Raw genomic sequence first — 27,740 nt, forward strand, 5'->3', positions numbered from 1 at the left:
AGTGCAACTACCACACAGCCCTGAACTGTAGACATTCACACTTCTTTTAGGTGGAAAGCAATAAACCTTTTTGTGTTTAAGCCACGTTATTTTGGTTTTTAAAAAAAAAAAATTTTTTTTAACGTTTATTTATTTTTGAGACAGAGAGAGACAGAGCATGAACGGGGGAGGGTCAGAGAGAGAGAGAGAGAGACACAGAATCTGAAACAGGCTCCAGGCTCTGAGCAGTCAGCACAGAGCCCGACAAGGGGCTCGAACTCACATACCGCGAGATCGTGACCTGAGCCGAAGTCGGACGCCCAACCGACTGAGCCACCCAGGCACCCCCATTTTGGCTTTTTAAAAATCACACACAGCAGGGCACTTGAGTGGCTCAGTTAAGAGTCTGACTCTTGATCTCGGCCCAGGTCATGATCTCAAGGTCTGTGAGCTGGAACTACTCGTTTGGCTCTGCACTGACAGCACAGAGCCTGCTTGGGATTCTTGCTTTCTGCCCCTCTCCCACTCATGCTCATGGCACTCATTCTCTCAAAAATACATGAATAAATGTTTAAAAAAAAAAAGTAAATAACAGAATCTCATGGTGACATGGACTTGCACAGATATATATTTAGAATGTCACCTTACTTTGTAGTTATAGAATGGTGAGATCTGGATACGTCTGTTAAACAGACTATGTGGTTAGGGACCAGAGAAAAACTTTTCACATGATAATGCATGTAAAGAATATGTTATAACTAAATTAGCAAAGTATTACCTTTTCATTTATAACAACACTCACTGAAAGCCATTTTAAAGTCTTAATTTAAAGACATTAAAGTCTTAATATAATTAAGACTAATACTAGTAATTACTACCTGCCTATCAGAAAATAGGAAGTAATTATCCTAATTATAACTTTTAGGCAAAAAAGAAAGGCCTTTACTAGAATCATGTTCACTGCAGCATTATTTACAATAGCCAAGATATGGAAGATATGGAAGCAATCTAAGTGACCATCAAAGGATACATGACTAAGGAAGATGTGAGATCGATCTCTCCCCCCCCCCCCCCCCATACACAATGGAATACTATTCAGCATAAAAAAGAATGAAATCTTGCCATTTGGGTCAACATGGATGGACCTTGAGGGCATTATGCTAAGTGAAATAAGTCATACAGAGAAAGACCAATACTGCATGACCTTACTTATATGTGGAATTAAAACAAAAACAAAGCAAGCTCATAGACGCAGAGAACAGACTGATGGTTGCCAGAGGTGGGGAGTGGGTGAAATGGATGAAGGGAGTCAAAAGGTACAAACTTCTAGTTATAAAATAAATAAGTTATGAGGATGTACTGTACAGCATGGTGACTGTAGTTAATAATATTATTGTACCAAACACATTGTTTTATTGTGCTTCACAGATACTGCATTTTCTTCACAGTTTGAAGATCTGCGGCAACCCTATGCCGAGCAAGTCTATCGCTGCTATTCTTCTAACTCCATTTGTTCACTTTGCGTCTCTGTGTCAAACTTTGGTAATTACTGCACTATTTCAAACTTTCTTATTATTTCTCATTATTATTATTTCTCATCATTATCCTATTTGTTATGGTGATCTGTGATCAGTGATCTTTGATGTTACCACTGTAATTGTTTTAGGACACCATGAGCTGCACCCATATAAGAAAGCAAACTTAATAGATAAATGTGTGTCTGACTGCTCCACAGATGGCCCATTACCCATCTCTCTCCCTCTCCTCAGGTCATCCTATTCCCAGAGACACAATAATATTGAAATTAGGACAATTAAGAGCCCCACAATGGCTTCTAAATGCTCAAGTGAAAGGAAGAGTTGCACATCTCCCACTTTACATCAAAAGCTAGAAATGATTAAGCTTTAGTGAGGAAGGCCTGTTGAAAGCTGAGATGGGCCAAAAGCTAGGCCTCTTGTGCCACACAGTTAGCCAAGTTGTAAATGCAAAGGAAAAGTTCTTGAAGGAAATTAAAAGAGCTACTCCAGTGAACATATGAATGGTGAGAAAGAAAAACAGCCTTATTGCTGCTATGAGCAAAGTTTTAGTGGTCTGGATAGAAGATCAAACTACCCGCAACATTCCCTTAAACCAAAGCCTAATCCAGAGCAAGGTCCTTACTCTCTTCAATTCTACGAAGGATGACAGAGGTGAGGAAGCTGCAGAAAAGTCTGAAGCGAGCAGAGGTTGGTTCATGAGGTTTAGGGAAAGAAGCTGTCTCTATAACATAAAAATATAAAGTGAAGCAGCAAGTGCCGATGTAGAAGCTGCAGCAAGTTACCCAGAAGATGTAGCCAAGATAATTAGTGAAGGTGGTTATACTAAACAGATTTTCAATGTAAAGTAACAGCCTTCTACTGGAAGAAGACGTCATCTAGGACATTCTCTTGCTAGAGGCTAATGCAGTTGGTGACTCTGAGTTGAAGTAAATGCTCATTTACCATTCTGAAAATCCTAGGGCCCTTAAGAATAATGCTAACCCTTCTCTGCCTGTACTCCATAAGTGGAACAACAAAGCTTGGATGACAGCACATCTGTTTATAACACGGTTCACAGGATATTTTAAGCCCACTGTTGAGACCTGCTGCTTAGAAAAAAAAAAAAAAGATTCCTTTCAAAATATTACTGCTCATTGAAAAGGCACCTGGTCACTCAAGAGCTCTGATGGAGATGTATAACAAAATTAACATTGTTTTCATGGCTGCTAACACAACATCCATTCTGATCAGTCTGCGGATCAAAAAAATACATAAATTTTTAAATCTTATTATTTAAGAAATATGTTTAACAAGGCTACAGCTGCTATGGTTAGTGATTCTTCTGATGGATGTGGGCCAAGTCAATAGAAAATCTGCTGGAAAGAAGTCACCATTCTAGGTGCCACTAAGAACATCGTGATTCATGGGAAAAGGTAAAAATATCAACACGAACAGGAGTTTCGAAGCAGTTGATTTCAACCCTCAAGGATGACTTTGAGGGTTCAAGACTTCAGTGGAGGAAAGCACTGCACATGTGGTGGAAACAGCCAGACACGCAGAATTAGAACTGGAGCCCGGAGACGGGACTGAACTGCTGCAATCTCAGGATAAAACCTGAATGGACAAGGAGCTGCTTCTTATAGATGAGCAAACAAAGTGGTTTCAAAATGGAATCTACTCAGGGTGAAGATGCCTGTGAAGACTGTGGAAATGACAACAAAGGATCTAGAATACAACATAAGCTTAGTTGATAGGGCAGCAGGACAGTTTGAGAGGACAGACTCCAATTTTGAAAGAAGTTCTACGGTGGTTAAGATGCCATCAGACAGCACTGCACGCTGCACAGAAACTGTCTGTGAAAGGAAGAGTGATGGACACAGAAAACTTCACTGTTGTTTTAGGTTAAGAAACCGCCAGACACCCCAGCCTTCAACAACCACCATCCTGATTAGTCAGCAGCCATCAGTATTGAGACAAGATCCCCCCCTCCCATTAGCAAAAAGATCACGATTCACTAAAGCTCAGATGACGGTGACCATTTTTTAGCCATATTTAAAATTAAGTTATGTACGGTTTTTTTTAAGACATAATGCTATTGTACACTTGATAGAATACAGTATTAGTGTAAAGACAACTTTTATATGCACTGGGAAATGAAAAAATTCATTTGACTTGCTTTACTGTGATATTTGCTTTATTGTGGTGGAGGAACTGAACTGACCTGTACTTGAAAGTTACTAACAGAGTAGGTCTTAAAAGTCCTCGTCACAAGAAAAAATAATTTTTTGGTAAGTACATATGGTGATAGATGTTAATTTTAATTACACTTACTGTAGTGATCATTTTATAATATATACAAATACTGAATCACTATGTTATACACCTGAAACTAATGTAATATGTCAATTACACCTTAATAAAAATGAGAAAGAAAAAAAGAAAAATGGGAAGGTTTTTGTTGATTAGAAAACAATTGCCAAGGTCCACTTTCCACTCTGAACACTTTCTTCATTTCAGCAAAAGCCTCAATGTGGGTGGGGGATCTCTTACGTGTGGGTGGGGGAAACCTGGTAATAAAGATATTTATGTATAAAAAGCCACACTTCCACCAGGAGGCAGAGAGAACAACTGTTAAGACTTCTAAAGGACTGTTTTCAAGAACTATTTCAACCCATATTACACTCTGCATTTTATGTATAGAAAGCAAGTCTTCACCTTTCCCTCCAGCTTAGCATGCCCCTGTAGCTTTATGCACTGGGGTCCAAGGCAGGCCTATAATTCACTGCTCTAGGAACGTACACAGCCAACCTGAATACACAGGACTTAGAGTGGAACAAAGTCATGGAGTAAGGGAAAATAAGGATGGTGGAGTATTGGTATTCAGGGGGAAGAAGAAATCAGCAAGGATTAGATATAAGAAAAAAAGAAGACATAAGGAGGAGATAGGAGAGACCAGGAGGATGGAAAAGAAAGAGTGAAGATTAAGAAAAATCATTCTTAAGGTTTATTGTGAACTTAACTATTTGGGAACTCTGAATATACTTCTCATAGAATTAATGCTGTAAATAGTAGATAAGTTTCCAGAATCAGTCCCACAGAGGCCTACCTAAACCATTTGTGCCTAATATATTGATGAACTACTTCCACCAAATCATCTTTCATGATGGAGGAGGAAGGGGTTTCTCTCCCTAGTTCTGGTGTGCTCACCTTATTGGGTTCTTGCAGGGTGTACATTTTACTTTTCAGCAGCACCCCTGTGCTAACAGCAGTAGCGCCTTCCCATGGGCAGCACCCCCACCCCAAGCAGTTTCAGAGCAGAAGGTCACCTGCTAGGCACCCCCAAGTCCCCAGGCACCTCCCTGTGGAAGGCCTCTCCCAGCTGTCCAGCGGGTAGATTTCCAGCCGTCCTACTGGGGTGGCACCTCAGTGACCACGGTCTCATTCTCCAACAAGGTCAGAATCTCAGGCCTGAGAGGAAATGGCCTCTTCCTGGGGTGCTCTAGCTCAGTCATAGGGGTGCTGGCTGCTGTGTGCATCTTCGAATTCTGTATTCTTCACAGAGTTCTCTTTGCCCTGTTCATTCCTCCAATAATTATGTTACAATTTCTCTGGTGAAATTACTGTGTCTTTTTGCTCCTTATTGGACTCTTAACTGATATAACGAGATTTTCACAGAAAAAAACCCAACCCCAAATAGTCAATAAATACATAGCATGAAATATACTCAGATTCATTAGTAAGCAGAGAAAGATGGAATCTGAAACAGTGCCATTCCTAGGTATATACTCTAGAGAAATTCTGGCACATCTGCACAGGAGATGTATATAAAACTGATTACAGCACTGTTCATAATAGTGAAAAATTGCAAACAACGGCTTGCCCAAAGAGGAAAACAAACTGTGGTATATTCATACAATATAACACTACTATTCGAGGTAAAAATGAACAGCTGGAGTTACATGATTCCGCATGGATAAATCTCAAAAACCTAACCTGAACCAGAAAGCAAATTGCAGAAGGAAACAAACAGAAATGACATTTACATAAAGCCAAAACAAGCACATACACACACACACACACACACACACACACACACACACACACACACACACACACACAAAAGCCTATGGATATAATAATCTAAAAAGTGTATGGAAATGAATAACAGATTAAGGAGGGTGGTTACTTCTGGACTGAAGAAAGGGGAATAGAACGGGTCACAGAAGAGATACTGATTATAATCTGCAATGTTTAATTTGTTAAGCTAAATGACAGGGAGTACTGATTGCTGGTTATGTTACCTAGCTCTTTTCATATACTTGAGATATTAAAAATAAAACCAATAATTAATAATAAATTGGGGGCACTTGGCTGGCTCAGTTGGTAGAGTATGTGACTTTTAGTCTCAGGGTTGTAAATTCAAGCCCTGTGGTAGGTATAGAGATTACTTAAAAATAAAGTCTTAAAAAAAAAAAAAGGTGGGGGAGGTGGTTGTGAAAAAAGTAATAATAAACTGACAGTTCTCAGAGGGTGGGTGATAAAATAAAAATGTATTATGTATGCAAAGGAAATTTTATTGGTAAATAGAATGAAAGGGAGTATATTAGGATCTTGATATCAAAATATTACCTTCCATTTGAATACCTGAATACTTGTTCATTCACTGCGCAAGAAACTATAATCTGGAAGAATAATGTAGGACAAAAATAATTACACAATCGTTACCCTAATCATCATTTAGCTTGGCCACAATGTTATAATTGCAAAACTGGGTTCAGAGTTAGCAATCACACAAAATTCCATCTTATGAAAGAAATACTTACACCTCAAAACATAGCCAGGGCCACATCTGAAAGTAACAATTACACTAGGAATACTAAATTATGTTTAGGCAAGAGCTACTGTCAATAATATCTACTAGTCACCAAGTTTAAAACAATTTCTTAGAGGTGAGAAACTCAGGGCAATTTAATATACCCTAAATACTGCTTGCTTTCTTTTGATTCAGGGAACACGGCCCTTTGGGTTTTAGAACCTTATATATTTCTTAGTTCTTCTATAAAGTTTTTTTTTATTTTTTTAATTTTTTTTATTTTATTTATTTTTGGGACAGAGAGAGAAAGAGCATGAACGGGGGAGGGGCAGAGAGAGAGGGAGACACAGAATCAGAAACAGGCTCCAGGCTCCGAGCCATCAGCCCAGAGCCTGACGCGGGGCTCGAACTCACGGACCGCGAGATCGTGACCTGGCTGAAGTCGGACGCTTAACCGACTGCGCCACCCAGGCGCCCCAGTTCTTCTATAAAGTTTAATAAGCAATTTACTGTTCTTGTATTGGTTTGTTGGGGCTGCCATAACAAAATACCACATTCTGGGTGGTTTAAACCAGAGAAATTTATTTTCTCACAATTCTGGAGGCTAGAAGTTCAAGATCAAGGTGTTTGCATCTTTCGTTTCTCCTGAGGTCTCTCTCACTACAAACCCACATGGTCTTTTCTTTGTGCACATGCATCCCTCCTGACTTGTTCCGTGTCCAAATTTCCTCTTCTGATGACACCAGTCAAACTAGGTTAGTGCCTACCTCTAATAGCTTTATTTTAACTTAATCATCTCATTAAAGGCCCTATCTCCACACACAGTCACATTCTGAGGTAGTGATTAGGGCTTTACCATGTTTGTGGGGAGGACAAAATTCAGCCCACAGCAGTTCTCAAAAATTTTTATGACATGATCCTTTCAGGTTTTCCCATTGCATTTTCATACTTTTCTCAAATTTTAATTCAAAGGCAGCAGATTTTAGGTGCTGTTTGCAATCTCATTTCAAATGGAGGAAAAGCTTTAAATCATTGGCTCTTTTGTCTTTAGCCTTCCACGTTTAATATTTGGGTGGGTCTAAGCAATGCAGAATTTTACATGCTTAGGAAAAAAGTTCTCTAGGTCCTTGGCTAGTTAAAAAAATGTTTGATATAATATGCGTGGATATGAGAAAAAAAACCTGTGCCAAAAATGGAGTATATAACATGAAAACAGACTTTTGAATTGTTAACGTTAATTTTAGCTTAGTGGAGATAATCAGTTCAATACCATGGCCATATTCCAACAGATTATTAAATCAAAAGAATATGAATTAACAAATTTGACCTTTCAGAATCAGCAAAGTATCATTCTCTTTCTATACTGTACATGTTTTTCACAGTTTTAACATTGGTTCTCTCAAACTTGGCCAACTATCAGAATCACTTTAGGAATTAAGTTAAAAAACGGATTTTCCCGATTTCTTTCTACATACTTAATAGATCATAACCTTCTGGAGATAGGATCCAGAAATATGTATTTTTTAAAACTTTATTTATTTTGAGAGAGAGAGAGAGAATGAGAATGAGAATCCAAAGCAGGCTCCTGGATGTCAGCATGGAGCCCAGCATGGGGCTTGATCCCACGAACCATGAGATCATGACCTGAGCCGAAACTAAGAGTTGGATGCTTAACCAATTGAACCACCCAGGCACCCCAGAAACATATATTTTTTAAAAGTTCTCCAGGTTGTTATTGTAAAGCAAAATACTCAGAAGTGAACACTAGTTCGCAACCAGCTTAAATTAGTAATCACCAAAAATATTTTGAGCACATTCTCATACATACTTACTTCTAAATTATGCATATGTATTACTGTTCTACATATATTACATACATTAGAAAACATTCAAAAATAGAAAACTTGAAGGGATGAAATAGAAAGTAAATACAAATTCAAACATTTTCATTTAACATCCCCAATAGAGTGTTTGCATGTACATTTTAGAGACCTTGGCTTAAATTGAGATCTTTGCATCTTTAATTGCAATACTGTTTTCTTCTGATCTCCAGACCTATATATCCAACTGCCCATTGGATGCTTTCTATCTGGGTGTGCAATAGGCACCTTAAATGCAATATATAGACATAAACTATTCACCCTCCTTCTGCCACCCCAAGGTGAACTTGGGTAGGAAATCTTTTCTTCCTCCATAATCCACCCAAGTTAAAAACATTAGGGATAAGTTGGATTACCCTCCCTCTTACTCATATGGCATTGACAGTGTATATTCTACTTCCTTATTCTTCCTTAACATCTTCCTCCAACCCTCTAATAACCATTCATAAAGTGTTGCCTTAGACCCTGCTTCTCTCTTGAATATTACAATAACTCCTTTACTACTCTTCCTGATTATGACATCACATTTCCAGATTTCCATTTATCTTCTATACTGCTGCCAAAGTCATAACCTCAAAATGCAAATCTGATCAAGGTATTGCCCCATTTTATGCCTTCCAGTGTTGTATTCTCACATGATAAATCTAAATTTCCAGTAGGAAAAAGACTGATCTAGTCTTTGGCTACCTATATCCAGTTTCTTTCTTCTACCCTTTTCTCCCTTATTCCCAATGCTCTTGCCCGAGAGAACCTCGAGTCCTCTGAATGTATGAGTCCTTCTTCAAGAATCCAGGCCAATAACCATTCCCTCTGCCAATAATACCCTTTAAGATCCAAGTCAAGTATCCACTTCTCTGGAAAGCTTTTTGCAAACTTGAGGTAGAGATGATCCCTCTTTTCTGTTACCTAACAGACACTAGATGAATATTTATAGAATGAAAGTAATAAAATGTGATCTGCTGAGTTAAAAAAGTATTGAAAGAAAATAATTCACATTATAAGAGAGAAGCACAAAGTTTAGGAAGATGGCAAACAAATGTCAGTTGGTCAAAATAGTTTCTCTTTAGGTGGGTTCAGTGGCTATAAATGAGATGTGATCATTTCAGAATGTAAGCTCTAAATTGGGTCAAAAATCAAAAGAAAAGCTAAAATCTTTTGTAAAAAAGAGGAACAAGGGAGAAAAGAAAGATTCATGTAGTCAAAATTCAGAATGCTAACAAGCATAAAAACAAAAATGTGAACATATGCAAAAAGAACCTGAAGAAAACATTTAAAAAATTCCTAAGCCTAAAGTCACAAGAAATTTGAGGAATATATTTAAAAATCATCAAATAGAAGGAATAAGGAGCAGTAAAAATGGGCAAGTGATTTTTACATAGGTTACAAAATAATCTAAGATATTAAGTATTACTGGCATATAATCTTCACATCTGCTCAGATGGTACAATCTGTGAGGTCACAGTTGGTATATAGGAGAAAGGGAACTGGTTAAGACTCAGAAGGCTTGGCCTAATTCTAGTTCCATTTTTAACTTCTCTCTGTATCCATCGGTAACATGAGGATATTCTATCTCATTGCAAGGTTATAATAGGGATTAATAAAACAATGTATGTGAAAGTACTCTGTAAATTATAAAATACCATTCCTAATTATGGTGTTACTCTAATTCACCTAACACCTTTTTAAGTTTCTAAAACCACATGCAGTGGTTAAATCTGGCTAGATCAAGACTAGCTTTCTAGAATCCTCAAGCCATTTGGCTTAACTAAGCTCCCTTTTCCCCTGCCATCTCTTCCAAAATGAAAACCTCACACTATGACAACTGGTGACATCCAAAAACTAAATATAAGCTTAAAACCTACAGATGAGATCACTGCAGACATACTGTGACTGGCAGGTTAATCCAGTGCTCTGATTTATTTCCCACTGATACCAGTGAAGGGGGTGGGGGTGGGGGTTTCCTTTGATGTGAAAACAGATCCTCAAGAGTCTGTTTTTACATGGAGCTGTAAGAAATAGGAAAAAAAAAAAAAAGATGGAAACTAGGAAGCATGAGAAATTAAATGTAGCAGTTGGTTTGGTAGGCTGAATGTAATATGCCAGCAGAAAGAGGCAGTCTAACAAGTCTAACAATCACTTCTACCCTATAGCCCAAAAAAACAGCTGCAGAAGACATCTTGATTCTCATTAAGTATGGCAAACAGCCACTTGACCCATGTTAGCTCACTAAAGGTGTTATAAATGTCCATTCCAACACTCCTGGGCAGAAAGACACATACAATATGAGAGTAATAGGTTGTGCCTAACAAAAAGAGACCTAAAAAAGACCACCAAGAATGTAAAGAGTAAATCAGTTTGCTAAATTGGAAGAACAGACTTCTATTTCTAGTCATGATGGAGTAATGCACATTGGGTTTGCTGCCCCACCTTAAACAACTAGAAAATCAGATAAAATACATGGAACAATGGGGCGCCTGGGTGGCTCAGTCGGTTAAGTGTCTGGACTTCTGGTTTCAATTCAGGTCATCATCTCACGGTTTGTGAGTTCGAGCCTGTAATCAGCCTCCGTGCTGACAGCGTAGAGCTTACTTTGGGATTCTGTCTCCCTCTCTCTCTGCCCCCTCCCCTGCTTGCTTTCTACCTCTCTCAAGAATAGTTAAAAAAAAAAAAAAAAGAAATCTTTAATAAAAAATGTCTATGAACGATGATTTTCAGATATTACACAACAGGCAGAAGACCGTGATCATGGGAGAACTCGTGCAGCTGCCCAAGCTCAGTGGCTGGAGCTTCTGTTCTGCAACACTGGGAGAGATAACCCAAACAGAGCCTGGCAGTCTTGCTCAAATGCCAAATGGCTCAGAGTGCAGAGAGGCCAAGGTAGATAGAATCTGTGGAGTAAAATATTGGTAAATAGAGGGCTATACAGAAAGACAGCGCTGAAGATCTCTAGAGGAGTTTCTTTGAGACTTTGGTCAACAACTTATCTATGCACACATGGGAGAAAACGATCTGAGGCCAAGGAAAAAGACCACTGGAAAGGAGTAAGTGTACCAATCTTTAGAGCTCATATAATGCTGGGAAAAGTTCAAGTTCCAGTGATCAAGAGTAAAAAAGACCTGATTCCCTAGGGCCTGAGTAATGTCCTCAGAAAGGTATTGCCTTAGTAGTCAGGATAAATGGTCCCAAAACTAAAGGCAGCTCTGACAACCTTAATAAAGGTCAAAAGAAAGCCTTGATAGGATCAAACAAATTTGAACTTAACTGTGTACTAGAGAAAAGCCCAACAATATTAAAGAAATCCTACAAAATCCAGCACACAACAGGAAATTCACAGTATCTGGTATCCAAAAAAAAAAAAAAAAAAAAAAAGAACAAGTGTTAAAGCAGCACAAAAATCTAACCCATAACCGAAGAAAAAGTCAGCCAATGGCAACAGATCCAGAAACAATACAGATGGTAAAATTAGCAGACTAACGATATTAAAACCATTACACTCTGTAGATTCAAGAAGGTGGAGGAAAACATGAACGTGATGAGGAAGGGCATGGAAGATATAAAAAAATACTTAAACTGAATTTCTGTAGATGAAAAATAACAACATCAGAAATAATATACCAAATGAGAGCAACTGTGGATTACAAATTGCAGAAGACCAGCGAACTTCTTGAAGTTTATAACAAAGCAAAAGACCATTCAAAAACATAACAATAGAAACCATCCAAAATTAAATACAGAGTAAAAAGAAATTGCTAAAACAGAAAATGCACAAAGCTATAAGACAGTATCAGGCAGGCTAACATACATGTAGTAGGAATCCCAGAAAAGGGGTAGGGTAAACAGAAAAAAAAATTTTTTTCGGGGAAATAATAGCCAAATATTTCCCAAATTTGATGAAAACTATAAACCCACAGTTCCTAGAACCTCAAAAAATCCTCTGCAGAAGAAATATGAAGAAAGCCACACCAAGACACATAATCAAATTGGGGATGGAAAAGCTGCCAGAAAAAAAGATGACATTGAGAAGAAAAAGTAACAGGATTTTCTCATCAGAAAATATACAGATGAGGGGCACCTGGGTGGTTCAGTCAGTTAAGCATCTGATTTCGGCTCAGGCCATGATCTCACAGTTTGTGAATTGAAGCCCTACAGGGGCTCTGCGCTGACAGCTGGAGCCTGCTTGGGATTCTTCCTTTCTCTCTGCTCCTCCTCCCCCCAACCCCCCCACCAACCCCCCCCCCCCCCCCCCCCCCGCTTACGCTTGCTCTGTCTCTCAAAATAAACTGACAAAAAGAGAAAATATACAAATGAAAGACAATGAAGTGACACGTTTAAGTTCTGAAGGGGGAAAAATGTTAACCTAGGATTTTATATCCAGCAAAAATATCTGTCAAAAATGAGGAAGAAATAAAGACTTTTAAAGAGAAAAGCCAAGAAAATTTCTCATCAGCAAATATGCACTAAGAGAAAAGGTAAAGGAAGGTCTTCAAGCAGAATTTCCATAAAGGAATGAAGAAAAATAGAAATGACAAATATCTGGTAAATATAAGACTTTTTTTTTTCATTTAAATAAATCTCTTAAAAATTGACCTCTTAAAGCAAAAACGATTTTGGAGTTTATAACATATGTAGGAGTAAAATGTGTAGCAATAGCCAAAATGGTTGTGAGGGTAAATGGAAGTACACTAATAAGGCTCTTTCACTCTACATGAAGTGACAAAATAATTTCTGAAGTCAGACTGTAACAAGTTAAAGATGCACTCTGAAAATCCTAGAGTAACCACTACAAAAATAAAAACACAAGAGTATAACTGAATCTCAGTCTTTGCTTAGAATGTAGAAAGCTAGAAGAGCATTGCTCTTGCCCTTCAAACAAAAGACATACATTTAATTTCTAAAACTGTAATTTCTCTCAAATTTTTCAGAGACCCGAGGTCACAGGGCAACTAACTAATACAATATCTAAGACAGGAAGAAACTAGTTATGAGTACTTGCTTGTTAGGGGTAGATACCAGATGTCATAAAAGTAAATAAAAAGATTTCAGCTAAAATTGTTTTTAACAAATTGCTAATGGTAAAGTGGGCTACAGTGAGAGCATAGGATCCCTGGGGCCTCAGACACAGAGTAACTGCATCCCCTTGCACATTCTTCTTCAAAAACTTTACAAAAAGCTCCTAAGAATGACTGGGACAAGGATAAGAAACCTGAAAAAGGTGCATGGTGCAGGCCTGGAGGAGGGAACGGCAGCAGCTATGGGAAAAATATGAAGCTTTGCCCGGATCTTTCCTATCTCACCTATGGAACAAATGACGTAAGTGATTGTTAGAAGGGCAGAAAACACTGTTGCTTTTAGGGCACCGATGAAGACCCACAGTAGCTGGAAAAAGGCACTAGAAAAAAACCCTTGGTGTAGGGGCAGGGCACTGTCCTGGGTCTTGACCATGAGGTTTCCTATAGCTGGGGTAGAGGCAGAATCACTGAGAAGGACCCATTCTCAAGATTCAGATACTGTGCCTAAGAATGAGGCTGAATCAGAACAAAGAATGCCCCTTCTCCACTCTCCTACCATCATCACCAATATAGCAAGCATTTAATCTACTGCTGGGGGAGGAAAACAGCATGGAGAAAAACTCTGTGGCAAACCAGCCCTCACCCTAAATAGAAGGTAATGCCAGGGGACTTTGAAGACTGTGGTGCATTGATGATAACAGCTATAGTGACAAAACCCAAACCCAGCTTAACTCTCAACCAGATTGATCAATCTCTCATACTAAAGGCCGAGCAAAAGATAAGGTGTAACTATTTCTAGGCTAATTACACTACTGTCCTATACAAGATGTCCAGCTTTCAATAAAAAGTTGAGACATACAAAAAAGCAAGAAAGAAAACATACCATCAATAGATAAAACAGAATTAGATCAGAGATGTCCCAGATGTTGGAATGATTAGAGAATTTAAAATAACTGTGATTAATATGCTAAAGGCTCTGGTGGAAAAGGTGGGCAACATGTATAATCAGATGGATATCAGCACAGAGATGGAAACTACAAGAAAGAATAAAAAATTGGTAGAAATTAAAAACACAGGAAGAGAGATAAAGAATACTTTTGATGGGTTCATCAGTAGACTCAACACAGCTGAGGAAAGAATCAGTGAACTTGAAGTCAACAGAAGTTATCCAAACAAAAAAACACACACAAAAGTGGTAGACAAAAAACAGAATAGAGCATCCAAGAGCTGTGGGACAATACCAAATGATCTAATACATGTGTAATTATAATCCAAAAATATCACAGAACACCAACCAGGAAAAATATGAAAAAGGTATCCCTAAAAGAGAATCATAACAAATAAAGCAAAAGGCAGGAAAAGGAAAAAAGGAACAAAGAATAATGGTACAAATAGAAAAACACTAGCAAGATGGTCAATTTAAACTCAAACGTAGCATTAATCATATTAAATAAAAATGGCCTAAAACACCAAATAAAAGTCAGCATTTGTGGGGCGCCTGGGTGGCTTGGTCGGTTAAGCGTCCGACTTCGGCTCAGGTCACGATCTCGTGGTCTGTGAGTTCGAGCCCCGCGTCGGGCTCTGTGCCGACAGCTCAGAGCCTGGAGCCTGTTTCAGATTCTGTGTCTCCCTCTCTCTGTGACCCTCCCCTGTTCATGCTCTGTCTCTCTCTGTCTCAAAAATAAATAAACGTTAAAAAAAAATTAAAAAAAAAAAAAAGGTCAGCATTTGTCAGAACAGAGTTTAAAAAACAATATCTAAGACGTCTAAAACACATGCACGTTTAAAAGTAAAAGAATAAGGGGGCACCTGGGTGGCTCAATCGGTTAAACATCTGACTTTGGTTCAGGTCATGATCTCACAGCTCATGAGTTCGAGCCCCGCATCAGGCTCTGTGCTGACAGCTCAGAGCCTGGAGCCTGCTTCAGATTCTGTGCCTTCGTCGCTCTCTGCCCTTCCCTGATTTGTGCTCTCTCTCTCTCAAAAATAAATAAACATTAAACAAAAAAGTAAACAAACAAAAACAAGAGTAAAAGAATAAGGCATATTATACAAATACTAAATCAAAAGAAAGTTGAGTGTCTAAATTAGTTTCAAAGTGGACACCAATATAAGAAATAAACAAGAGATAAAGGGGGACATTTCAAAATGATCAAGGCTTTATTTCATCAAAAGGATACAACAATCCTCAACGTGTATGCATCTAATAATAGAGCTTCAAAATATAAGAAACCAAAATCAACAGAAGTAAAAGAATAAATCCACAATTATAGTTGAGGACTTCTTCCTCCTCAATAATTGACAGAATGAGTTTACAGAAAATCAATAGAAATATGGACGTTTTAAACTGGAAAGGCAGAGCAGAAATAGGTAAAAGAAAAACAAAGATGAAATAAAGATACCAATTTGTGGGTCAAGGGCTGGTTCCTCGTGAACCACCTAAAATACAACCTGGGAGTGGTTGAACTGGTTATTCTCAGATTGAAAATGAAGACAACCTAAGATGAGGCATTTGAGAGCCATTTAGACTGGAGGAATTAATGAATTGACAAAGTTATCAATGTGAGGTCTATAAACCCCCTGCAATCAGAATTACTTGAGGTACATATTAAACAGAAAGATTCACAGATCTCTTGACTCTAATCTCCAAGGATGAGATCTAAAAATCTACATTTTTAAAAAAATTATTTTTTTGAGAGAGAGAACGTGAGCAGGTGAGGAGCAGAGAGAGACAGGGACAGAGTATCTTAAGCAGACTCTGAGCTGTCAGCACAGAGCCCAATGTGAGGCTCAAACTCACAAACTGAGAGACCCTGACCTGAGCTGAATTCAGACGCTCAACTGACTGAGCCACCCAGGCGCCCCTAAAAATCTACATTTTTAATAATCTTCCCAGTGACTGTTAGGCTCGATGAAAGTACTGCAAAGTACTGGTCTAAGATTGGATGCCATTCCACAGGCAAGGGAACCCAGTAAAGGTGATTGAAAGGCTGAAGTGTATTTCACTGTCCTCACCACACTGAAAGGTCTTAATTTTATTCAACGTCAGAGCCTACAAGAGGACTTAAGGTCCCTGTAATGTGGTACTTCATTGTGATTCCCAGAACTCTGGAGGGAGAATGGTGGTGGTGGGTAAGATTAAGGAGGTTTAAAATGAACACAGAGATCTATCTATAGAAAAGGGGGAGGGAGGGGGAAGGGGGAGGGGCTATGTGTGTACATATGTGTTAAGGGTGTATATGGTCATCACATTTAAGGCTGAAATAATTTTGGTTGAGCCATATATTCCCACTCTTCTTTTTCCCAAATAAAATAGGTCAACCACACACTTTTTAATTTCCAGAAGCTAGGTTTCTTGTTTAATAGCCAATATATCAGCATGGCTTAAATATAATAGCTAACACTTATTGAACCAGGTACTATGATAAGTACTCTACATATGTGAATTTTAACAGAATCTTTACAACAACCCCACGAAGCAGGGATTATTATCCCATTTACACAGGAGAAACTGGGCCATGGAGAGATTATAACTTGCCTCAAGTCATATGGCTATGATAAATCAAGGATTCAAACTGAGGGAAACTGGCAACAAAGATCTGTTTTCTGAGCCTACTCAGCTTTTATTGCCAGTGCTGGTGAGAGATGGTTCCTTCAAATCCCTGGACTAAAGGTAGATTCATATTTGAAGCTAGATCTTACTCTTGGTGCCAGAACCTAGCTGCCATTCCTACCACTACTGGTTCAACTGCAGGTCAATTAAGAGGAATCGATTGCTTCAAAATTTTCATATTGAAGTCTCCACTGTAAAAGGAATTATGGGCCACTTCTTTCTTGCCAGCATGGCAGAAGACCAAGAACACTACTGGCTCTGCCTCAACTGAAAACTGAGCAGTCTTTTAGAAAGCCGTCAACTTCTCTATTGTATTAAAAATCCTGGTAGCTGGTGGAGATGTTCTAAATGAGCTTTGGGGCTGAAGTCAGTACCTCCCACAGCTGGTGACAGGAGCCGCATACCAAAAAAAGTAGATGCTCAAAAACTTAGAATACTTTCATGTGAAGGAATGCCTCCTTTCCCACAGTCAGTAGATTTGTAAGAGAACCGTGCACACCTCTGATGCACAAACCAGGAAAGCTCAAGACAGCAGCACAGCTCTTTCTGGGGCCTGAAAGACTAGGCAAAAATCCGTCAGGGTTTCTCATAGGAGCAAGCGACAGTTCACAAGGGGTTGTTCTAGGACTGTGCCTAATTGCGAGTCGATTACCAAGAGTCAAGGCCAAAGAAAAGGTTATGTCAGGAAAGAGACTACAAATTGAAATAGGAGAGCTGAAAGCCAAGAGTGTCAAGTGGGTTGTAAATTTGAAAGGACAGAAGAGGCAGGAAAATGGAGAAGTAATAACACTAACTGTTATATAGAACTTACTATCTATCATGAGATGTTTCAAGATCTTTGAATATTTTAACACATTTACTACAATAATCCTAGGAGGTAGGTCCTATTATCCACATTTTACAGAAGGAACTGGGGCACAGAGAATTTAAGTTGCCCACAGACAGACAGTATATGGCAGAGCTGGGATTCTGACCCAGACGGGTGACTCCAGTGGTCATTTACATTCATAAACAAGATACAATGCTGCCTCTCTAGAAAAACTAGTAAGAATTGAAATGGAAGTGGCAGAGATAAAACTGATGAGCTGAGGTAGGGTAAAAGCTATTTTGAAAACAAAGGTTGTAAACCAGATCCACCCTTAATGTGTGACCTACCCTACATTTTGATGGGTTCTAGGTCTGTCCATGAAAGACAGAATCCTGTTGGGCAATCAGAATTCCAAACAATTCAATCCAGTATTCCAGGATTAGGAACATTTGTTATATGTGAAGTACAGTAACACCTTTCTCACCCACCAAAAAAAGTGTAGTGCGTGATGTAGTTTATACAAAATGACAGGCAAAATAGCAAACAGGTTAAAAATACAAATATACTATATCCAAAAAAGATATTCTAAAATATAAGGTCCCAATTTTTTCTAGTGAAAGACAAAGAACAGAACCATGGGTAGTAGTGCTAACCTCATATAAAAAGAGTGGGGCGTCTGGGTGGCTCAGTCGGTTAAGCGGCCGACTTCGGCTCAGGTCACGATCTCACGGTCCGTGAGTTCGAGCCCTGCGTCGGGCTCTGTGCTGACAGCTCAGAGCCTGGAGCCCGTTTCAGATTCTGTGTCTCCCTCTCTCTCTGCCCCTCCCCTGTTCATGCTCTGTCTCTCTCTGTCTCAAAAATAAATAAACATTAAAAAAAAAAGATTTAAAAAGAGTAAGCGTGGTTAGCGATACAATGAAAATGTCAAGCAAAGGCAAGCATCTGTTCATAAACCTTACAGACATACACACCTGCCTTATTTAGTGCTAACCATATCCTAAAGGTTCATTTCAGCAGGACAGCGGCATGGTAGAGTGAGTGCCATTAAAAGTGCTTCAACAGCCATATTGTGCTTTCTTCAGTTTGAGTGGTCCTCAACAATCTCTTCCTAGTAGACTCTCTTTTCTTTCTGATTTTTTAAATTTATTTTTTCAATTTACATCCCAGTTAGTTAGCATATAGCACAACAATGATTTCAGGAGTAGATTTCTTAATGCCCCTTATCCATTTAGCCCTTCCCCCCTCCCACAACCCCTTCAGTAACCCTCTGTTTGTTCTCCATATTTAAGAAGGACTCTCTCTTTTCAATGACTGTCTTTTGATTCACAGCAAGACTGTTTTTTCTTTTCTTTTTTTTTTTTTTGAGAGGGAGAGAGAGAGTGCACACATGAGGGTGCATGCGGGGGAGGGGCAGAAGGACAGGGAGACTGTTAAGCAGTCTCCATGTGTGGAGATCTTGCCACTGTGAGATCATGACCTGAACTGAAATCAAGAGTAGGGGCTGTTTAGATGACTGAGCCACCCAGGAGCCCCAAGACTTTGTTCTCTAAAGCATAAACAAACTTGGGGGTACTTAATGTTAAAACATACCAGAGCCTTAGTGAAGATCTAGATGGATGAAATAGGAGGACAGGAGATACCCTATCTAGAAGCCTATCTAGAAGCAATTCTATAGAATGAGAAGAAAATAATGGATTCAGTCAATAAAATACTAACTGAAAGTTGATCATTTGTAATAAAGAGTAATATGAAGGCTTAGAAGTAATTCCAATTCTGCTCCCTGTGCATCACCTAAAGTTACTGAGCAGCACCTTCCATAGCATATGATATAGAAGATGTATGTTTGGCACAGTTAATCTAGTTCTTTGTCCCATATCATGTGTCTCAAGTGCTATCCTACATCAGTTTTCACAATGATGGTTCACTGAGAAGTGGCCAAAAAGTGAATTAGTAATATTAGAGAGAGATTCCCATTCATATAGTTAAAATTATACTTTAGCAAATAAACTCTTAACTCTCAACAATTTGGAAAAGATCTCCATTCAGATGGAATTTATATTTGTCTAAGATTTCCAGATACCTGAAGTCCTGGGGTACAGAAGTACCAATAACAATGTAATTTCCAAAGGCTGGCCTGGCCTCAAGTCATTTGACAGATTTTATTCAAACATACAATGATTATAAAGATTATCTAGATATATCTTAATGTAATAAGACATTAGAATAAATATTAATGAATATAAGTTTATTCTTGTATGGCAACTGATAAAATTAGAAAGCAGTACATAAAATAGAATTATTTTTATATGATCATATCAAGATTTCCACCATTTTTCTTTAGTTCTCTGGCATTGGCAATCTTGATAATAAACCGTGGGTAGTGGTTTTCACAATCTTGAATTTCACTTGTCCCCTAATGTTTTCACCATCTTGGGGACTCCTGTCCCCTAATCTGGGAGTACCAAAAAGTATCTACATTTTGCCTTTCATTCCATTAATCCACTCATTTGTCAGTGATTCAACATCTTTTGTGAGTATAATTTCCCTTTACCAAAGTGGACACAAAAGAGTAGAATTGTAAGTTATATAAACTGGCTCTAAAAAAATGATGTTTTTTCTTGTTCCACTTTTAATTTAGCTTTTAGAGATGTACCCTGGCCAAAAAAGAGAGAGAGAGAGAGAGAGAGAGAGAGAGAGAGAGAGAGAGAGACACACACTAGTATTTATACCCTTTATCAGTGATGAAGTTTCTCTTGATAACATGTACAGGTTAAATGTTATTACACTCATAAAAGATAAAGGACTTAGATTAGATTTCCCAACTATCAGGGATTCTAGAACTGTCTACCTCACCACCTCTTTTGCCCCAATAATCATCTTAGGCTTCCTGTGAGTGCATTTCCCATTTCCCTCTCCCTTCTATCTCCCTACTCTCTTCACCCAGTGTCCATAATTTTATGAGGATTCCATGACCAGCACATCCAGCTCCCCCACCCCCGATCAGAAAAGGATCACCCCTAAAGTTCCAGACATCAAAGCATCAAAGATCTTAGCAAAGCAGAAACTATAGGGTGTGATGTGGAGATAAAAGACCCAGGGTATAAGATTTGGAAGAAGGAGCAGTACGAAAGTTCTCTTTTATGAAAAACTTGTAAAGGAGGGAAAAAAAGGGGGGGGTGACATATGGAGTAAAGAAAGACATACCAATGACTCTGAACATTTATATAAAGCACGTGTACAACATGCATTATTACATTTGTGCCATATACAAATAAGGTGGATCAATAACTGATAACTAGATCAGTTTTAAAGTAATGGTACAATGTAAAGGAAAACAAAAGTCCTGAATACCTTGGCCAGGTTGTACTAAGTCCTGCCCTCCACACAGATCTCTCAGTGTCATTCTTATCTTTGTACTCTTTCAGGAGGTCACTGAAAAATGCAGTCTAAAGCAGGCTTGATCTAAAACAGGGTTCTCAGAAAACTTCTGCCAGGATTCTGCAAACCTGAGCAGCCAGGGTTCCAATACAGCCCAAGGCTGCTTTCCAGTCTGGGCTACTGGGAGACAATGCAGTTAAAAAGAAAAGACTCAACACTTTTTCAGAATCAGGCATGACAATATCTGGTCTCTACTCCCTATAGTTTGCTTTACTGGAGGCAGAAACTGATCAAGAAAGAGTGCCTTCTACCAGGTTGGACTCCATTACTTTCCCATGATGCCCTGTGCCTCGAATGATTATTAATTATTATGGTTATTAACCCTTAAATGACAAAGACCGAAGAGACGGTTACAGTCATGCTGAATTAATAAACACCATTTAATTTGGGTACTTTCAGAAAGAACCCTTATTTTTCTATCTCATTTTGGTGGGAGTATTATTTTTTCCTCAATATATCATGAAGACTGGTTAATTTCTAAAATGTTTGAAAATGGTTTCGAATTATAATAATGCAAGTAGACCTCAAGTATACCAGAAAGTGGGGGAGGGGGAAGAAACTACACATTCATATAAATATTTGGTCAAATAAATAACTTTAGTCAATAAATGGAAATTACATACTCCCTTGTGCATAATGCACACATCACTGCCATAAGAATTGCTTTGAGACTATTCTAAACTCATTAAGTATCTCCATAATGTTCCATATGCCTTTCCACCACTATTACTAAATGCTTGGGCCACTTTCTTGCTAGTTCTTTACAAACACTCTTTCACCTGTGATGACGTAAAGGCCAGTAACAACAAACCTCGGGTACTTGACAATTTGGCACTGGTCAACCTTATTAACTTTCATGTGAGTTTCTACAAACAAGGATTATTGTTTTCTGAGATCCACATAGTTAGAGTTAAACTTAGTACTTTGTGCCAACCATTGTTCCAGGCACGTTATATACAATAATTCTCAAAACAAGCCTATGAAATGGCTACAAGTAGTTTAGGAAGAAGGGGAACAAGGGAGTTCACTTAGCCATTACTCAGCAATAATCAATTTTTATCTACAATGTCTACAGGCAGTAAGAAAAATATCCAAACAGACAATAAAATGAAAATAAATTTCCTACAACACTTTTTTCATATATAATAATATTGGCTTCCTGTCTATAGAAGACAAATTCTATTTCCCTTCTGATTCATGTACCCAAAATTGGTTCAAATTTTATCTGCTAGTAAGAGTTCAAAAGGAAGAACAAATATAAATGACACATTTCTTTTAGACTGAGCATAACTAACTTACTGGCCTTGACACCCAGGTGTAGTGGGCTCAATTAGGTCACAAAAAGCCCAAATCAGCACTGGAATCCTACTACCACTTTGTAGGAATTTTTGGAAGTTTTTTTAAATTTTAATTTTTTTAATGTGTATTTAATTTTGAGGGAGAGAAAGAGAGAGTGTTAGAGGGAAGGGGGAGAGGATCTGAAGCAGGCTCTGCACTGACAGCAGAGAACCTGAGGTACAGCCTAAACTCAGGAACTGTGAGACCATGACCTGAGTCGAAGTCGGACGCTTAACCAACTGAGCCACACAAGTGCCCCAGGAGTTGTTTTTGTTTTTTTTTTTTAAACTTTCATTGCCACCATTCAGAAAGTTTCCAGAAAGGTTAAGAAAGTAAAATGAGAAGAAAGTCAGAAGCTGCAAAAGCTGAAGAGACCATACTGGGACTGACCCCTCTCCCCCCGCAAGAGAAACGTGAGAATTTACATAATACAGAGACCTGAAGAACCAATTGGAGCAAAGTGACATGGGAGTGGGGATTTTGTGGGGAGTGGTAAAACATGGACAAAAAGCACTACTGTATTTCCATTGTAGCTCATAAGGAAGGCCTGGGACACCCACAGGATTGTATATCACAGGAAAGTATTTAGAAAATGCTAAAATGGAGTCAAAATAGGTGTTGCTGTCATGCTAGTTAACACAAATTAATTTATAACTTATAACTGGTCTGTTGGCTATCTGCTTTTGAAAAGAAAATGTGAGAAGACTAAGTCCACATTTCCTTTCAGATTAACTTCTGTAAGCCCTCACTGATTTTCTCTTGATTTATGACAAGACCATTGTAGTATTTCCCAACTCTTCAATTTAACCTTTGAATTAATTACCTAAGTAATAGAGAACTTTCAATTGTTTCGTTTCTTAATACTCACAGGATAAGGTTCAAAGTCTTTAGCATTGCATATCTATCTTGTTCCTTTCCTAGTTACTCTCCCAGATGTACCATTCAAAGGCAGGTCCTCCCTTCACAATTTCCACCTGCCCTTGACCAAACAACTCTGTCTCTGTTATGGTCAAATCCCAAGCCTACCCTATGCGTCTTGGCTGCTGTAGGTGCAGCCCTAATTTCCTCCAAATGCCATGTAATTTCATGCTTCTCTGTCCCTGCATATGTTACCCCGTCTGGCTGAAAAGCCTTTCCTTGCATCTCCCCAATTTTTTTTGCTTCAATTCACCCTTTAGAACTCAGTCTTACATTATGTGGGAAGCTTTCCTGATACCATTACCCTTGGGTGGTGGGTGGGTCAGATGCTCTTTGGACACCACACTAGACTTTAAAATGCTTCATCACTTCTAGCTGAGTAACCTTGGACAAGTTCATTAATTTCACTGAGGCTGTCTCTTCATAAAGAGAATGATATCACTATGAAAGAATGTGAAAAATCACTTTATAAACAGTAAAGCACTATGCAAGCATTAACAATTTTATCATAAACCAAAAGAGTACGCAACATTCTAGGTGAACATACTTTAGTCAATTTAAGGGTAGGATTCATTCATTCTTTGGTCTCCAGACTCCTCTCCAAGGATGCCCTGCAAAGTTTTACCCAACTTTCTGGCTCCGCTAAGTCCTGTTCTTCTATATTCAAAGGAAAAAAATCTATAGTGATGTCTAGGACATTTGAAAAGACTAAGTGGAAAACTCCTGCAGAGTAAGGATTGTCCTTTCTTCCACCTTTCCCATGCCTTCACAAGACGACTGTATTATGCACACACAAATACTTGGCAAGAAGTAAAGAGCTGAATGAATGAATAAATGAATGAGTGAACATAAGCATACCCCATCCTTAGTGAGCTTGTAATTAAAGGGAGTGATGTGACAAATCCCATATGAATCTGGCCTTGTGAAAATGTTAACAAATGCCTTCAATGTCAGTGAGAAATTTAATTTTCTGCCATGCTTATTTTATTTGGTGACTTGATACATACTGTAATTGCTATCTTAGGGACTCAGGCTTAACATATGAATGTTTTAACATTATCAGAATCACCCATGCAATTCAATACCTATTTGTTAAATATCTACTGCACTAGGCTCAATGAGAGTATGAAGATAAAGGTGAACTCTGCCCATAAATTGCTTAAAATACAGAAAGGAAGCTAAGTCACCAATATATATTAATACAAAATAGATATTATAAAATACATGGAAGACCTAAGGCTAGTAACAGTCAATGAAGACATCTGAGTTAAGGCACTAGGCCCATAAAACTAAAACTATATATTACAAATTATTGGTGGCCAAAAGTTTCATTAGAGTAGAATATACATATATTACGTATGTAACATTTGCTTTCAATCTAATTTAATTACAAACTTATTTGTGTTGTTATCTAATTGATGAAGAACCCATTGTTAACCTATATCACACGTGTGCCAAGCACAGTTTCCGGCCAGTTAGGTACATTATTTCATTTACTCTACGAGGTAGATACAAGTATCCCTATTTTATAAATGAGGAAACCAAGGCATAGGCCTTGCCACTTTTCAAGGTTAGGAGGCAAATTGAGAATACGTAAACAAGAACCTAAGAGACAAAAACGAGTATTCCACAGAGAGTGAGCGGACCCATTTGCCAGCATTGCTTTTCATTTCTCCCGAACGCACCCGGTGGAAACCACCTATCTCCTTTCCTTTCCCGCTGTACTGTTTTTTTGTTTTTTTTGTTTTTTTTTTTGTTTTTCCCGAGCCCATAACTTAACTGTTGATTCTCGTGCAGATCACCTCAAGCATTCCCACTTCAGAGGACAGGCTGCTCTTTAAATCATAGGCAGTTCAGAGTAAATAAGACTGAATCAGATCCCCAGGTGGACAAAGCTCAGGTAGGATCACGAAATTAAACCTTCGGGCTGGGCATCCGTTCCTGGATCACCTCCAAGGGATGGCAGCAGCACCCAGCTCACCCAGGAGGCGCTACCCTGGCGGTATCTTCTACTGACCCCAGGCGGCTTGTATTTTGCCATCTGCTCATTCACCCTTCACCTGCCGGCGCTGCGGGTCTAATCTCCATCCTGCTCCTACCAAACGCCAGGCCTCAAACGCCTCCCTCTCCGCGGCGGTCAATCCCGAACCCACCCGGGTGCTCCTCGGCCCCCGCAGAAGCAGCCCGTCCCGCTCCCTCCCCCGGCCGGCTACTCACGGTTCCAGTACACCGGGTAGCACTCTCCTTGGGTCACATCCACCTCGTACAGGCCGCCCCGCACACACACCCGCTCGATGTTCACCAGCTCCTCCATCTCGGGCTCGTGCCCCGCGCCGCGCGGGCAGAAGCCGCAGACGCGATCCTCATCGTAGTCCTCCCCCGAGCTGGAGGCTGGGCCGCACACAGGGTCGCCGTCCGGGTCCCCGGCCCGGGGCAGGCCACCCGTGGCCTGCAGCAGCGTTCGGAAAGCGAGCTCGATGCGGAGCGAGTCATAGCCGATGAAGGGCTTCCAGGTCTTCTTGTCCTCCTTGTAGAACCAGCGAACCTCCTCCGGGCCAAGCTCGGTCACTACCTCGTAGCGATGCCGGGCGGCCCCGCCGCCAGGCCGAGTGCGCTTCCTCTCCCCGAGCCCTCCTCCCGCCGCCCCGCTGCCCCCAGCGCTCGACGGGACCAGCGGCGGCTGGGGCGGCGGGTGCAGCGACGAGGAACTGCCGCCGCCGCCACTCTCGCCTTCGCTGTAGTAGCGCAGCGAAGAACCGGACTCCGCGGAGCTGAAGTCGTAGGTCTCATCACTGAGACAGGAGTCGAGCGTCAGGTGGTGGTTGTGGTCCTCCGCGCCCGGCGCCAAGTGCAGCCCGGGCTCTCCGCGCAGCAGGGCCAGGGGCACCTCGCCGTCGCCAGGGTCCCCGCCGGGCAGGTGGTCGAAGCAGCACACGCCGCCGCCGAACGCCGGCTCCGCATCTGAGCCCAGCTCCCAGGCTGCGTTGCCACCGCCCCGGCCGTTATGCTCAGGGCTCCGCGGAGACCCGCGGCCCGGGTAATTCATGGTGTGGAGACGCCGCCGGCTGCCCGGCCCCGCGCCGAGCCGCGGCCCCCAGCGCTTCCGCCACACATTCAACGCCGTCGCCCTCTCCACCGGTAGTTTTTAATCTTTCAAATCCCAACCGGGGCTGCGGCGGCAGCAGCAGCAGCAGCAGCGGTGACTCCGCCCCTCGGAGGCCAGCGGCAGCCGCAGGCACGTTCCAAGGCCCGCCCCATTGTCGCGCAGCCCGACGTGGGCGGTGCTTAGCGCCGGCCCCGCCCCTAGGGCCGCGCGCGCCGCACCGGAAGCATCTCGTCTGCCGGCGCCTGGCGTTAGCCTCGTGGCTTTCCCCTCTGGCCTGCGGTAGCGGGTCAGCTCAGGGCACCTGCAACTCTTAGGATTTCTCAATTCTCTTACGCCTCCCCTTTCTTCTCCCTGCACACCTGCCTCGGCCCCCGCCTTTCTGAGGTTCAGAGCCCAGATGAGGAGAAGCTTTATCCCACTCATCCTGGCAATCTGGGTCATGAGCCCAAGGGCTTATGGTACACGAGAGGGCCCCTGAAAGTTGAGTTCTCCTGACACTGCTTTTGTGATCTTAGGTCCTCATTTGGACCTTCTCAGTCACTTAGCTCTGGTTCCTCCAGAGCTGTAGGCCCACACGAAGGCACCCCACCGCATACGTGCGATCTCTAATGTTGACATCACCAATGCCACTCAGAAACCGGAGTCTAAACCTCTCTTCAGAAGCCACCTCATATTATTGTTTATTTTTCGATACTTGTTTCCTGTTTTCTCAACCTCACTGTTAGGCCATTGATGGAGACCCAAGTCCATATGTCTCAACCTCTCCCACACAGTGGGTGCATAATCAACGTTCATTATAATGATGGCAAGTGCAACCGATTGTGATAGATTATTATTTTGAAAGCCAGAAAACATTAGGTTCTAGACTTAGTTTTACTAACTAACCACAGGCAAGTCACTTCATCTCCTTGATCTTTTTGGTTTCCTCATCTGTAAAATGAAGTGATTATTGAACCAGATGATCTCTAAAATGTCTTCCAGCAATGGAATTCTATGATCCAACAGTTTCTTCATGTTCTTTACACATCTCTGATTCTGCAGCTTACATTCTGGGATCAGATTGAATGCTGAAGCTCCCCTATGTAGTTATTTTATACTACAAAAAAGTAATTTTATAAGCACATCACCCTATGTTGAGAATCCAGAGAAAAACAATCTCCAACCTCAGTGTTCTCAATTCATGACCAGACAGTCTTCACTGTTTCTTTTACTCCTTTGGTGGAGGAATCAGATTCCTGGGGCAGTTTTTCTTGCCTTGTGATCTAACCTGTTAGATTAAGTCATAATTTAAACCAGGATGATCTCTAGCTTGTACAGTGTT

General features: G+C 40.3%; 1 protein-coding gene across 7 annotated transcripts in view; it reads right to left on the minus strand.

Moving 5' to 3' along the window:
- Positions 1–26,525, minus strand: part of DDHD1 (DDHD domain containing 1) — a 97,929-nt gene extending 71,404 nt beyond the window's left edge. For 5 of the 7 annotated variants that reach the window (XM_019451781.2, XM_019451786.2, XM_053889429.1 and 2 more), the window contains exon 1: positions 25,531–26,525. In XM_019451781.2, the coding sequence (XP_019307326.2) occupies positions 25,531–26,359 (829 nt within the window). In that variant the 5' untranslated portion in view covers positions 26,360–26,525. The remainder of the gene's footprint in view (positions 1–25,530) is intronic. The other 2 variants (XM_019451788.2, XM_019451785.2) reach the window with 1 other exon arrangement.
- Positions 26,526–27,740: the final 1,215 nt, after the last annotated feature.

This window comes from Panthera pardus, unplaced genomic scaffold (genome assembly GCF_024362965.1).
Source record: "Panthera pardus isolate Hobbes unplaced genomic scaffold, ASM2436296v1 HiC_scaffold_24, whole genome shotgun sequence".
NCBI lineage: Eukaryota > Metazoa > Chordata > Mammalia > Carnivora > Felidae > Panthera > Panthera pardus.